Raw genomic sequence first — 16,233 nt, 5'->3', positions numbered from 1 at the left:
GTACATTGTTCGCATTATCTACGATAATAAAGCTGTGGGTTTTTTCACTTAAATATATAGTAAAGTAATATGTGTTTTTATTTACTGTACACGTGTACGACAATGATCTAGTCTTAATTCATTTACTTTAGCTATTTAAATTAGAACAACATTACAAAATATTAATAAATAAAAATTAGTGTGCTTTAGACCAAACGACTGAAGTAAAACTTTCTATCGTCACTAACTTATATCTCCCACTCAAGTTCCGTTCGCCTCGGCCGATCACACTTTTCGTAACGCTTTCGTCACGCATTCGCCAGCTTACTCTCCATGTCAGCGTGCGTAAAGAAGTTATACTTCAAAAACACTATGTAAATGTTACAATTATTGCAGATGTTTAGAGGGTTGTAAGTCAATTTAAATTAAAATTTAATTTGACGTTCACCGGTTATAAAATTTCATCAAATTTGATAGCGGTCTTTTGGTGTTTGACGAGCGTTTCTGCTCCTTTACTCTGCAAAATCTTTGTATACCCAAACAAAATATTAGCTTAACAAAATATTACTATCTTGTAAAATAAATTAGAAAAAAACTTCAAAAGAATGTTTAAAGGAAGGTTATAAAATAAATATTAGTCATTTCAATAGAATTTTATTTAGAATATATTTTTAAGAAATATAAATTTCAAATGCGAATAAGACAATTTTAATAAGTTTCATTCTGAATCGTCGCTAATTACTCGTTTTTTGTACCGTTTCGCCGGCAGTACTTCTTCGTCGCTGTCTGAAAACGAGATAACTTTCATATTTCTTTTTTAATTAAAACGTCAAATTACAGCTTAATCCCCTTTTTTGTACAACGTTCAAGTAGGTTATATAATATTTAAAGGAGCGAGTTGTAAACGATTTATGATTTAACTTTAGAACGCCAAACAAATACATCCAAGTAACATGAGAATGATTATTAATTAATTTATCAAATATATACACGTATATTTTTATTACAAAAGTATTCAGACACAAGAATTTCTTAAAATACTGTAAGTTAATTGAATTTAATGTTGATTCAGATCTATCAATCTTTAAAGATTTTTTTTATACATAATTTAAAACTTAGAAATCGAACAAATTATCGGCAGTAGTGACTGATGAAATTCGTCTGCATTACATAATACATTAACAATATTTATTTTATTATTATCATATTAATTAATTTAAATAAATGAATAATAATCTGATTAATGTGTTGGCGAAAAACACTAAATAATAATAAGTAAGCTTACCACTATCAACTGGTCTTTGAGGTAAATCGCTCAGAATGTCTTCGGTATCCGGTAAATCAGTTTGTAAGGTTTTCTTAGCGAATGACAATATGTCTTCGCTATCATCCTCATCGATTTTCGGCATTTTACGGTTATTTTCTTCATTCGATTCTACACTGCGATCGCGTTTACGATTATCCGTAACTTTATTTGAATTATCACTTTTGTAAGGGGTTGCATCACGCATCATTCTAAGCTTATCGAATAAATCATCGTCACTTGATTCATCGTTAGAATCGTTATTTTGTGTTGGTTCATCGTTTTGTTTATTGTTTTCGTTTGTATTATCAATAATGAGTTCGTTGTTAACTGCTTTTAATATTATTTCACGTCTTTTTCTTATGGTTTTATGGTGTAATGAACTCGGTATTCTCCAATAGGTTTCCTGGAAAATGTATTGGTAAAGTATGGTACGTTAAATTATCAAAAGGTAAATGAAGATTACTTTAGTGTTATGTTGCCAATTGTCATTCTCAGGCGTTGTCTCGTCAAAATCGTTATTCATTGGTTATATTTGCAGGCATTGTACTCATACGTAGTTATAAGCTTAATAATTATAATAATTAATATTAATCGCAATCAAATTCTATGTTACTAAAAAAAACAGTCGTGTATGTTTACAGCTACTTAATGTAATTACAAAGTATATAGAATGTCAGATAATTTCTACATTCATCTACGATTTCTACATCTCATTTCTAATCCAATATCATTTACTTTGACAACCACTCTAGAGAACAATTATTTAGTTACTTTATTTTAAAAGGATTTAATGATCAATCACTAAGAATATCTTTAAAAATAAAGCGTAAAACTAAATTAACTAAGTGTAAAACTTTATTTTAAAAAGATCTTTAAATATAAAGCGTCATACATACTATAACATTAGCTCCTAATAATTTTGCATGAAATTCTAACAATAAACCCAAGTACAATGTTTATATATAGTTCATTACCTGCTCATCACTAGGCGGTACGACGCCTATACTTTTTAATGCTTTAATAAATATCGGATTCTCCATAGCTTTTACTGAATCGCTTGAAATAGGAACAAGAGGCGTTCCTTCTGAAGTAGGATCGAATCCTTCTGCTTCTTGGTCTAGTGCTACTTCTTCTAAATTCTCTGCTAGCCACTTCAGAGCTTCGGTTAGACCTGTTTTAGGAAGAATTATTTGAACCGTTACTGTATAAATGATATCATTTCATCATCTATTAACACACACAGACGGTCATGTCTTCCTTAAGTAAGCAACTTAATGCTTGTTATAGGTAACAGCAGATTGATATAGCTAAATAATTGTGTCTTCGATAAACATACATAAAAAATAATTATATATTAAGCCCAAACTCGAGTTGGGAATGGAATCGCAACCCCCGACGCAAAAAAACATAGTAACTATTATACAAGCTGCGTCAACGGGCTAGTTAAACTAAATAAATCTTATGGGTCTTTACCCTGCAGTAAAAAGATAAAAAATTTAAGTTAAGACCAATTTAATAAAGAATATTTATGTCTAGCAACGGCATTCGGGACAAAATTTGAGACGCACGTACATCTGCCAATTCTCAATGAAGTAGTTTTATCTTTTCAAAATCAAAATCAAAAACAGCTTTATTCAAACAGGTTCCAAGAGCACTTTCGAATCGTCATTTTACAAATTAAAACTTTAAAAATCAATTATTATATTTGTAGAAGTAAAGCTACCACCGATTCGGAATGCAGAGAAGAATCGGCAAGAAACTCCGCAGTTACTCTTTTGAAAATAATACATAAACTGTGTTTTAGTGCAAAATTAGTAACATTTTGCATAAAATACAGCGTCACTAAGTCCACACATCTTTATCAACTATGTAATCTATAATATATAAATAATAATGTAATGTATAAACCGCCTTTTGTACATGTCTATATTTTCTTTTACGGTGTAAAATTTTTCTCTGATAGTGTACAATAAAGAGTATTTGTATTGTATTGTATTGTAATCCTGCACCGAGTTATAAGCTTTATCTATTATTATTATTTTTAATAAAAACTTTAAGTTTATGTTGAGACAATTCCAAAATCGTTTGTGGGATTTTATTATACATGCGAATACCGTGACCCAGAAAGGAAACGTTTACTTTGCGCAGTCGGAAACTTGGAGTTACAATTTTGTTATTCCTTCTCGTGTTTACAATGCGATTATTACTATTTATTTCAAACAATGAACATTTTGGTGAATATACATAATATTGTTGTATTTTTGGTAGAAAAATTTTGAATTTTAATTTAATATCCTTGGTTTTATTACAGCCTTTATGTACGTTTAATCAAAGCGTCTCTTTCTTACACTAATAATTTGTATACGATTTTACTTCCTATTTACTACTACGAGTCTTGCCCGAATAAAACGATTAAGCGCAAATATGGCCTTAGAATTACATTTTTGTATAGAGTCAATACGTAAATGAATCATGCGGATTTAGTTATCTTTTATGGCTTCATTTTATACAGATGTTAGAAAACATGTTTTGATAATTTGAAATCAATATTAAGTTTTTTTGTTTGTTTTGAATCCCTCCGTTGAGCTGTTCAATTATAATTGATACAAGTCGGGAGAGGCAGTAGGCGTATTTATAAATTCGATTACAAAACTTAGAGTAGAAAACTTTTCGCTTAGAAGTTAAATATTTCTTTTCTCTCAGACTAAGATATTTGCTTTCAACATTGAAACAATTTCCATGTGCAAATAAAGAGAGTTAATAAAAGTTTTAGGCTCTTATCAATAATACTGAAAATTCATAAGTAGTATTATTCTTAATATGTTGTTCAATAGCTTTTGAAATATGCATTACTTGTTTTAGACGTTACTTAAAATAAGATTCATAGTTGTCTACTTGTGTAAAATCATTTTTTTATCTGATCTTTTTTTGGTTTTAATTCAAAAAGGTCCTCTTTCTTTTTTGAATTTAATAAATTGCACGGTTGTTAAATATAAATTATGAATTTTTACAGTATTACAAATCATGATAACACAATTGTTATCACAGAGTTCATAGATCTTTATTAAAGTTCTTTAAAAATAATATGGAAGACAAAAAACAAGACAAATGGATTTGCTAATTTTGACAATGATGAATTAGACAACTGGGTTACTAGTCCAATACAAATACGTAGTCATAAGACAATTACAGTTCAAAATATATTTGTTATTTTAATGATTTTTTCTACTATAATAATGAAATGTATACATACCACTATCAACAGCTTGTGAAAACAGCTTGACTATTTCACCAGCACTTAAGCCTTTACCGGTCGCTGGTTGCTTACGTTTTTCTTTCTTATTCACAGCTTTGTTTTTAGGTTTAATAGTAAGAGACGGTGGCGGTCTCACATCGTTATCACTGTCTGAGCTAGAATGCTCGGATTCGGATGAACTTTCTAGAAAATATATTTTATAAAACATAATAAAAAAATGTACTTTGGACAACACGACTGAAGTAAAACTTCTTTAGCAACAGGTCTGCACAATTGGTCTGCCTGTCATAGATATAAGAAACGTAACTGGCTATGAGAGAAAGAGAGAAAGAATTTCCGTTCGCTTCACCCGATCACACTTTTCGTAACGCTTTCGTCACGCATTCACCAGCTTACTCCCCGAGTCAAGTTTGTATAAAAGAAGTTTTACTTCGAAAACTGTGTTTATCAGCCCCGATACGAAACTGGAGTTTAAACGGTATTACCCTGTTATTTGAAAATTTAAAATGTTCTATTAAATTAATCAAATTATAGTTAGTAAAATAATAAAAGTGAATCTAAATAATAACTTTTAAGGCGTACGGTTCGCATTGGTACAGTGAATTATGAAAATATTAGTAGTATGTTATTTTTAAATATATAGAACATAATAATTTATAAAACATACTTAACGAAATGAAAAACAACATATTTGTGTGTGCTCGCAAACGAAAAAAAAAAACCAGACGTCAATTACACCGACCGGTAATACAACGTAGGTCGACAAAATAATTATTCAAGTAAATACGCATTATTAGAAATAGCTTAAAAAGTTTTTGTCAGATCTCGATTAACTTGGACCACACAAGCACCACTTTCCGTTTAAAAATAATAATCATAGAAATCGGTCCATGCAGTAAAAAGTTACGAGGTAACACATAAAAGAAAATACATTCAAATTGACAATCTAATCCTTTTTCGAAGTTGGTGATAAAAATAATAACCGCCACTCTAAGAAAACGGTAAATTGAATCTTAAAATTTCAAAATACTAAAATAATCCTCATTATTCTATAAAAATAATAATTTAAACATAAATTTTACGAAGAAACATTTAAAAAATAACAATAAAAAGAGCAAATATCAAATAAACATGAAAAGGAAACTACTAATTGGAAAGTTATACAAAGTAATAAACGTACAAACCGAGGACAAGTTTCCTTGGCGTTCAAGTTTGTAAATGAAAATATGTTCGGTATAAAAGAGACAGAGTACAATACAGAAGTCGGTCAGATAAAGTTCAATTGCTTAGAAACTCACCGTTCGATTTATCGTCGTCCACACTCTTAGTTTTACTTTGTTTCTTTTTACGGCACTGTTTCTTGTCTTCTATTATACAAAGTTCGAGCATCCGGTCCACGAAACTACGCTTCGAACGTTTTCTAGGCATCCGAGCGATTATTAGTCCCATTGGATCTGTGCAATCGAAATTTCAAATATTAATGGCTTTTTTTCGATAATATCGTACGAGTCGCAATTAGATGTATTTATCTATATTTTAACCTATTCTGCTGTGTGGTTACGGCAGTAAAGAATATAGCCACCCCCTCTCTTTCCGTGGGCGTCGTAAGAGGCGACTAAGGGATAACACAGTTCCACTACCATCTTGGAACTTAAAAAGCCGACCGATGGCGGGATAACCATCCAACTGCTGGCCTCGAAATACACAGGCCGAAGACGGGCAGCAGCGTCTTCGGTGCGACAAAGCCAGCCCTGCGGTCACCAACCCGCCTGCCCAGAGTGGTGACTTATGGGCAACACACATGAGTTCCCGCCATTTTTGGCGCGAACTTGTGCCTTTGTCCAGCAGTGGACTGGGATAGGCCCAAGAGATGAACCTTATTAATTTAAGTGTTCATAAAAATAGCTGTGATAACCACATCCAAAATCGTGTTATACATGTTTTCATTTATTTTATCTTATCTTTATAGAAAGTCAACACAAAGTGCAATTATAAATTTGTGCTAAAAATAAACAACAGATATACCAAATATATGATTGGCCATGATTTGGCTTCTATAACTTATTTTTGTTATTCTTAAATATCTCTAATATTGGCCGGATGTAATTAGGTCTTATGTAAACAAAACACATATTTCGTACGATAGATTCATACGAGAGAGAATGAAAAACTATCAACAACAAACAACCTTAAAGGCATAGAAAAGGCAAACATAAACATAACATACACATCCCTAAATAATATTAAAGTATAACATACATATCTCTAAATAATATTAAACAATTTTTACACTATAATAATATTTATTTGTTATTTTGTTTTATTGTTTTCCTTTTCTCATTTGCACGTACGGATGGATGGTCCTAATTGATTTTAATGATTATATTTCATTCTTGTTTCTTTTAAACCTTTCTGTGCTGTCTACCATCCCTAACAAATAAATAAAATAAGTACGCGTCACTTCATAATTATTGTAAAGTGCTTATTAATATTTCAATACAATAATAATTACAATTATGAAAGCTATTTCCGCGTCATATACATTTATTCGACCATATAAGTTTCGCTAAATTGAAAATATCTCGATCAATTTGGAAATATTCGTACAATGAATTCTATTTTCCGAACATGGTTTATTTCGAGGACTACCGAGGTCAAATTCTAAATAAAATATAGAACGGTAATAAATAAATCCTTAAGGGTTATATTAGATAGAAAAAAAAAGTTGAAAGACAATATTGTCCAAGAATTGTAAGTAGTTAGGGCTTTCACACAACCTTTTTTTTCGTTTCAATAATGGTTTTTAAAATATATTTAAAAATTTTAACAGTATCTATGAGATCAGTACGAGAGGGGAAGAGAATTTTTCTTGATATTACTAATAATAAGATTTATGTTTTGTTTATGACATACTGAATTCATAGACAGAGTATGGAGAAGGTTTTATAGAAGAATAAAAGTAAGCAGCCCTAAGGATAAAAAATTTCATCTCGTAGAATCATTTAGTTCTTTTAGACCTTTTTCTGTATGAAAACGTACAAGCTCGGCATTTTCCTACAGAATTTACGTAGCATTCGTTTCTCAGATGAAACGGCCAGTCTAATTCCCTTCAAATTTGATTAGTTCTAATACATCTTTCTGTCAAGTGAGGATTTTTTTCAAATGATTTAAGATTTTCAATAAATAAAATAGTATTCTAGTTAAGTTTTAGATATAATTTTGGTCGACAATGTTTTCCAAGCTCGATTTAATAAATAAAATGACTACCCAATGTGACAAATTCTTATCTTATTCAAATTAACAATACAACATAAAGTTTGTGAGGATATGTATGAATGTATGTATGTGTTTGTTACTCTTTCACTCAAAAACTACAGAGTCGATTTTATTAAAACTTAGTACGTGAATAGATTTATTATTTTCAAATAGCCATAACTTTTATACAAATTGATATATTGGTATCTTTTTTTTACTTTTGACCAGATCGAAAGGGATCGGGTTAAAAAGTGGTCGATTTAGCATGGAATAGCTCATTTGTATTGGCCATACGCATATGCCATATGTATGCCGTGGTCTGGGCGTTTGTGCTTGTGTGTACCCCTACTTTTTAATATACAACATACCTGAGGAACCCTCGTACTGTTTCCACAATTCTCTCAAAAGGTTATCCTCATCTTCAGTAAAATGCTTCGGAACTTTCTCCCTTCTCTCCTTGTTGCTCCTTTTAGTTGGCGCTTTGAATATAAGACCTAATTCCTTTAGCTTCTTGATAACACTTCTTCTGGTACGAGTTTGGTCGATTAAATTATCCAAAATCCAGTCGATGACATCTGTATAAGAAATTTCCATTTTTTTTTTAAATAACTGTTATAAGAAGGAGGCTTTAGACAGAAGAAGAATGAAGTGCAATAATTTTTTTTATTAAATATACAACATACATTATGTTTACATAGCAAAATATTAACTACGACAAATAAGTTATATACAGTATTGAGGGTCTGGTTCACCGATTGCTTATTATTTACCTTGAGGATAAGTTAATGATAGTATTTATCAGTAGGAAGTAAAGCCCGTAGGTGTTCCCCTGAACTAGTCAATCACTAAATTTGGATCAACATAATACATTATATCCAAGAGATAAAGTTGTGTTTGATAGCGAAAAAGTATCATACATTTTTATATGTATATTTATATCTTGTCATAAATTAATAACTAAATTAATACCAAAACATAAAAATCATAATATTAATCATTATTAAATTCCTAAAAGAATAATATTGTTCATTCAAAAGACGAAACATTAATTGTAATTTGATAAGTTAAATATTATTCAGAAGGAAAGACCGAGATAAATTGTAAGTGATTTCATTATTTTAAATATCTTCATTTAAATAAATTAAGTTGAAATTTGATTCATATCAATGAATATAAACTGAAATTTCAGTAAAATTATAATAATATGACACTGAAAGGCAGACAGAAGTTGATAAGTAATAAAATGAAATTTCAAGTTAGAATATAAATCTTAAGAGACGGGTTGAAGGTCGATCACATTTAAACTTTTAAATATTGTATGAATATTAGTAATAGTCGCGGATTGAATTAAAATCAATCAATACTTTTTTAAGCGACATAAGTAGATATTTTATTAATTTTGTATTCAATTATTTGTTTCAATATTTTATGATATTATTGTGTATATTTCTCGCACGTATTAAGGTTTATAGAAAACTAGCGACCCACCCCGGCTTCGCACGGTTGCAAAAACTATCAATGTTCCTCTATTTATATTACGCATGTGTTATACATATAAACCTTCCTTTTCAATCACTATATCTATTAAAAAAACCGCATCAAAATCCGTTGCGTAGTTTTAAAGATTTAAGCATACATAGGGATATAGGGACAGAGAAAACGACTTTGTTTTATACTATGTAGTGATGATACAGCCATTACTTATTTATTATTTGCATTAACGCACGCGCCTTTTGTGAACATGCGCGTGTGTGTGTGTGTGTGCAAAAGTTAAATTAAAAAAAAGTTTTCAATCGGATACGATATTTTGAAAAAAAAAATCACTGATTCGGATTTTATATTGTTTCATCAGAGGAAAAGAAACTTCTATAAATGTGGTATTAATCGCAGAACTTATCTAACTTAACTTTCTTATTAAATGTTATCAGAAAATGTGACTTTGACATCAATGAGGGAATTTTTTATTTTAAAAATGGAAAGAATTTAATTTAAACCTCTGGCATTTCCACAGTTCTTCGTTTTTATTCTCTAGAATTATAGATACAATGACTGTACGACTTCAAAGTTTGAACTTTCCGTAGATTTCATAAGGTATCAAATATTTCATAAAGAAAATACTGATAATTATGTTGTTATAGCAAAGACATTTATGATCTTAATGTATGAGTAATAACGAGGACATAAATAACTGCATATTTTGTTATAATTTTTGTATTTACTTACAACATTTTAGTTTTTTTAATCGGGTGACCGACGGTTTGTATTATGAGGCATAGAATTAAATAATTTAAAATGTCAAACTGACACAGAACGTACAATTACATGTTCAATTGTTCAGGTATGACAAACTTTAATCCTCAGTTAAGTCATTTTAAAAATAAATTAGTAATCCTTTGTAAATTATCTCCCACACGATCTTTTACACAAGAAACATGCATAATTTATATAAAATTAATTTATCTTTATTTGAATTTAATTCAATAAATTAAAATAATTCAAGCTTCAGATATATACATTGGGCCCATTGAACACACGAAGTATTTTACTTCTGTTTCTTTAATTACTTCATATTTTATTTATGTAAAAGTACTTAAAAATACGTATGTATACCTGTACAGCATGTCTTTAAAAATTTTGCAATCTCTTTCGCAATCACTTAGTTTTTTAAGTTATCATATTACAAATTAAGCAGAAAGCTAAAAAACGTAAAACTTAATGGAAATATTATATATACATTATATAAGAACAGGTGTGTTATTTTGCAGTATAGCTTATCTGTATTTCATAATTTTAGTACAATAAAATTAACCTCATATTTTAATGTGAAGTTCGAACAACCACGAATATGAAATATGTAATTCACAGGGGAAAAAAAATACTTCGTTCAAATTGTTTACGGTCTTATCTTCTCACATAGGTATTACAAAATAATTATTATTTTCGCACAGCGTAATATTTTTCATACATCGTATACCTATATGAACGCTACCGATTCTCTTATAACACAAATTATATTACACACTCATAAATATAATACGATAATCCATACAAATTAATTTCGCATACCCTGATCATTTTCCGGATTAGTCTGATTCTCCATATACAATTTCCGAAGTTCGTCTTCCTGTTCGGTCGTCCAATGCGCCTTGCCCGGTTTATCCCTGATGACAGACAATTAATCACAATTTAACCTTACCCGAGTTCAAAACTTTGACGTTTTCGAAGTTGCTACCTGTTTACGACCATTTATATTAATGGGAGTTTCGAATTCGCTAGAAATGTTTACCAAGAAGATAAGAATTTCAATTTAATTTTAAGTGATCCATAACAAACACACAGGTGTATCGATGTAGACACTAAACGATTCGCAGTCGATGAAGTCGAAATACCTAGGTCACAACAATCATCTGTTTGGCCTATACAAACATGACCAAATATATAAATATATCAGGAAATATCCTACTGCGCTGTTTGGAGCATGGCTGTCTGGGGATGTACCTCGGCCCTACAGAATATCACAGCTAAATAACACTGCTCTCAAATAGTGTTGTGTTCCTGTGGTGAGTGAGGTGACCAGAGTTCCTGGACAGGGTCAGGAGTAAGACGTTGGGAATCTGTGTGTGTGTGTGTGTGTGTATGTGCGCGCGCGCGCGTATGTGTGTGTGTGTGTGTGTGTGTGTGCGTGTGTGCATGCGTGAGTGTATGCGTGTGTTTGTGTGCGTGTGTTTGTGTGCGTGTGTGTGTGTGGGCGTGTGTGCGCGCGCGTGTGTGTGTGTGTGCGTGTTTATGTGTTCTTTGTGTACAAGTGTAGTAAATTACGTTCCCAATGCGATGACACTGATTACGAATTTCGACAATAAAACTTTGCAAATGGATTTTTATTTTCTTTGTCTGATTAAATTTGTTGAGGGTCCCAGGGTCTCGAGGGAAATATTAGAATTTCATTGCTCGGTTTTTATTCAATATTTAACAGTCATTCATTTTATATCTAATAATTTTTTCTTCTCAAATTTATAAGCTATTTTTTTCTGTACGTGAAAGCTGTATTGTTAATTCTCGATACCAATTTTCGTTTCATTTGAAAAGAAGTTAAATAATCCGGACAAAATAAACGGGCAGCAAATTTAACAAGTACTACCACATCAAAAAGCATTAATCACTTTTCGGGACACAAAATTGTGTTGATTATAATTTAAAGTTAATCACAATTAGGAGGTCATTGTTTTAGAAATTACTTTGGATTTAATCTACATTTTATAAAACAGATTTAGAAATGTTGTTTTTTTTCCCGTTACCAAGTTTTTATTTTTCATATTGTTTAATTTATAAATTATGTATTAAAGTAATAAACTAATAATTTCGATTTATTTAAATTTGATATTGCTATAATTTTATTACATTGAACAATAATTTTATAATACCAGTTTTATTTATATTTTTTACATAAATACAATGTATATACACTGTGCTATTTTATCATTATCATCATCATCATGTAGCCTATCACAGTCCACTGCTGGACATAGGCCTCCACAAGTTCACGCCAAAAATGGCGTGAACAGTGGCAGGCGGGTTGGTGACCGCAGTACTGGCTTTGTCGCACCGAAGACGCTGCTGCCCGTCTTCGGCCTGTGTATTTCAAAGCCAGCAGTTGGATGGTTATCCCGCCATCGGTCGGCTTTTTTGGTTCCAAGGTGGTAGTGGAACTGTATTATCCCTTAGTCGCTTCTTACGACACCCACGGGAAGAGAGGAAGTGGTTATATTCTTTAATGCTGATGCTTAAGTGCTATTTTATATAGAATACAAATTTAAATTTTGTAGACGAAATCGTATTATTCTAAACTTTTCCATCGAATAAACTGTTTTGCCAGCGAAAGTCGGTTTAATTTGTTTTAATCCATGGTCTCGAATATAAGTCAATTACAAGATTCGACTTATATTCGAAATAAGTTTGTTATATTATTACCATACATGTATTGTTTTGTTATTTAGTACACTTTTATTATTACTAATACAATAATATAAATAGTATTTTAATTCGTATTATTTGTTGTTAGTCATATTTTATAATTTATATTGAATGATTGTTGTTGGATATATACTAACATGTGTGCCATTTATTTTTTGCATAAACCATAAATAATTTAGTAATTAGAAATGTACATTTAAGTAATTTTAAATATATTCAAGTCGTTGTCGTCTAAAGATCGATGTTTGTACGTCTTAATGGATTTCTAACATTGGAAGTCTATTTCAATTGAACTATTGTAATTTTTTTATGGTTTATAACTGGATAAAAAACTAACTATGACGACAAAATATTATTCGTTTTTTACTTAAGTACCTATTATATAATCCGATTTTATTTTACCATTATTTCTTAGGAAGACAATCTAATATGTCTGATTTAGATAACATGATCAATGTTAACAATCAATTTACACTATATTTTTTTAATAAATACATCATTCATATCTATATACATTTTAACGATTCTGAAGCGAAAAGAAGGTTACCTGCTAACTACTGCAACCGGGCATTCGGGATTAATTTTACAGTTTTCACATATATGCTAAGTTCGGTAGTTTTTAAAAGAAAAACTTAATCCAGTAAGATTTAATGCGAAAAATATTTAAAAGCTATTGTTTCTTTTACGATTGCGTTAAACTTACCTCTGGTCGTTGTAGAGATCGTAACCGAGCTCGATCTCGACAGCGTCTTTAGAGTTCTTCCAAAATAACAGCTCGATAAAAACTTTACCGCTATTCGATGCTATTTCGGTGAATTTCCTTAGAACAAATATGGCGAACTTTTCCAATTCCTGTCGAACGTTACATTAGAATTAGTTTTAAGTCTCTTTGTTAACTGCTTTTATTAAAAAAAGAATACAACAAAGCCACTGAATACAATAAAAAGCCAATTTGGTGTTCCATTTTTGTTCCTATTTATTCAATTGTCTCGACTAAGAGATACACAGTTCCAGTACAACTTTGAAATTTAAAAAGCCGACCGATAGCGGGATACCCATCCTATTGCTGACTTTGAAATAAACGTGCCGAAGATGGGCAAAACACATGAGCTCACGCCATTTTTGACGCGAACTAGGAAAGGCCTATGCCCAGCAGTGGATTACGATAGGCTGAAGTGATGTAATCTTTTATAATGAAAGTTATTTTAGTAGAGTTAAATACCTTAACCAATAACTCAGTTTCGAAGGAGTATAAAAAACTAGCAAAGACTAAATGTTTAAGTACTAGTTTTACAACAGATATTGGCACAAGTTTAGTTCCAAAAAAAAAAAAAATATACGGTCGAATTGAGTATACTCCTCCTTTTTTTGAAGTCGGTTAAAAATGACTTCAAACTTATCGTAGTATAAAAGTTATAGGTAACACGAGTTCCAAATTATCATTTTGCTACTTCGATTTCGAATAACATTTCAAATGCAAGCACTTCCCACCCCTATTTATGGACCTTATTTCCTTTAGATTCAAGAAATCTCCCATTCGTCTGTATCGTTAATTCGTTTTATTCCTCGTCAGATTTGTTATATTTCCGTCAAGATTTGCCAATTGGCTAGACTGTTGCCTACAATTTCCTCCCCTCTGCATACTTTCTCGGCTTATTTAGATAAAGCGGTTAGAGTCGGGCTTTCGTAATAAATGTTGTAGTAAATGTAACCGCATAAGTGAGCTTTAGGATATTGTATGGAACTCGGCGAATGTTCCGCTTTCCGTTTATTTCGAGTAATAAGAATTAAACGTTACTTTTTAGGGCATTCGCTAAATTGTTCGTAAATTTCAATTTAACCTTTTCTTGTTACGATAAACGATAATCAAAATTGAAAGTATAAATTCAAATATTAATAATTAACAAATAACTACGGTTTTAAATTTACAATATTTTATATCAAAACATTTTTTTATATCATATCAAAAATCGACCATTCCAGCGGGGATCGAACCTGCATCTCCGACTGACCGTGTCGGTGCTTTAACCAATTAAGCTATGGAACGATGTACCCGCTAGATCGAAATTTTTGATACGATGATTTTATATTCGGTCTAAGCGACCGTGGCCCCGTCTATCCCGACTAGAAAAAAAGTCAGGCTAAACTAGATCATGTATCTCTGGACCGGATCAGGCCTCTGAGGCATGCCAGATCCGGCAAGCTCTATCAGGACCATCCTTGTCTGGACCAGGTCTGGTCCAGACAAGGATAGCCTGATGTAAAATATAATCAAGTTATGGTAAGGCATAACAGCATCAGGACCTGGCCTGGGATAGCCTGAAAGAAATTACGTGAACTGAGCCTAAATCGCGCTATCGCGCGCTATCGATGTTTTTAAGCACACTTACTATATATACAGTTATCAGGACAGTAGCTAGTCTATTTCTACACAGTAGAGCAATCTTGAGTAGTAGGAAGTAGTTAATTAATAGAAGTTAATAAATACAATTTAATTAGCAATAATAATTAATTAATAATATAAAAATAAATAAAAATAATTGATATTTAAAGTAAATACAAAAATAAATAACACATTGGAAAAAATAAACTTAAATAAATATAATGATAATTATGTTACATAACATATTTATAATATCAATTCACTTTTTTTTTATCAAACAATTTTTGTAAGAATATACATTCGTGTTTTTTTAAAAACCGGACCGGGAATACCCGACTCGGACCAGACAAGGTATGTAACGCAGATGATTGATCTGGACCTGATCAGGAAATCTCATCTGATCCTGATCAGGTCCAGACAAATCTTCTGCGTTACATACCTCATCCGGTCCAGATCGGGCATGCCCGGTCCGGTCCTGCTAAGGAACACGAAAATATTTCTACTCGAGATAGCGAGTTCTTTACAGAAACCCGTAACTATTCAAAGTTCCATATTACAATGAAAATCTTTGACAGGAGACGACACCATGCTAGTTTTAAATTTGTACGATTTTATTTTTGTGTTTCCCACACATTACGAAATTCTAAACATTTTTTAATATCATATCTGTAACGGTCGATTTTTGATATGATATTAAAAATATTATGTGGTGTCATGGAACACCAGGTAGGAACGAAATTCCTTCGGATAGTATAGAAGCAACACAATTTGAAAAAAAAATGTTGAATTTTATATATATTTTCTAGTTCTTGATTTTTTTTTTTTAAATTTTGTTAATTGGTTTTTAATTAAGTACAAAAAAGTATTTAGGAAATTTAGTATTTTAGAAAATAACAAATACAGTTTTTAAACACAGATTTAGTTATTGTCAATTATGTGAGAGAAATTCGTAGATCATTGTTGTTTACTACGAGATTACCTACGACGTAGCAGATAATTCGAGTGCTACGGTAAACTTTTCTACGCTACGGTACGAAAATTATATAATAATTACTCTTAAAAATTTACTCGTAATTGAACAAA

The 16,233-nt window shown here is 31.0% G+C and overlaps 1 protein-coding gene across 1 annotated transcript in view; it reads right to left on the bottom strand.

The window, feature by feature from the left end:
• Nucleotides 1-619: 619 nt before the first annotated feature.
• The window catches only part of LOC123655019 (protein timeless homolog), a 47,930-nt gene continuing 32,316 nt past the window's right edge, over nucleotides 620-16,233 (bottom strand). Inside the window, exons 15-22 of the mRNA XM_045590867.1 lie at nucleotides 13,471-13,619; nucleotides 10,863-10,957; nucleotides 8,165-8,371; nucleotides 5,840-5,995; nucleotides 4,539-4,724; nucleotides 2,260-2,456; nucleotides 1,265-1,688; nucleotides 620-765 (exon numbers count right to left, since the gene is read on the bottom strand). Coding sequence (XP_045446823.1) covers nucleotides 698-765; nucleotides 1,265-1,688; nucleotides 2,260-2,456; nucleotides 4,539-4,724; nucleotides 5,840-5,995; nucleotides 8,165-8,371; nucleotides 10,863-10,957; nucleotides 13,471-13,619 — 1,482 coding nt within the window. The 3' untranslated portion in view covers nucleotides 620-697. The remainder of the gene's footprint in view (nucleotides 766-1,264; nucleotides 1,689-2,259; nucleotides 2,457-4,538; nucleotides 4,725-5,839; nucleotides 5,996-8,164; nucleotides 8,372-10,862; nucleotides 10,958-13,470; nucleotides 13,620-16,233) is intronic.

The sequence above is a fragment of the Melitaea cinxia genome, chromosome 7 (genome assembly GCF_905220565.1).
Source record: "Melitaea cinxia chromosome 7, ilMelCinx1.1, whole genome shotgun sequence".
Lineage (NCBI taxonomy): Eukaryota > Metazoa > Arthropoda > Insecta > Lepidoptera > Nymphalidae > Melitaea > Melitaea cinxia.
This window is presented reverse-complemented; position numbering and strand designations above follow the sequence as displayed.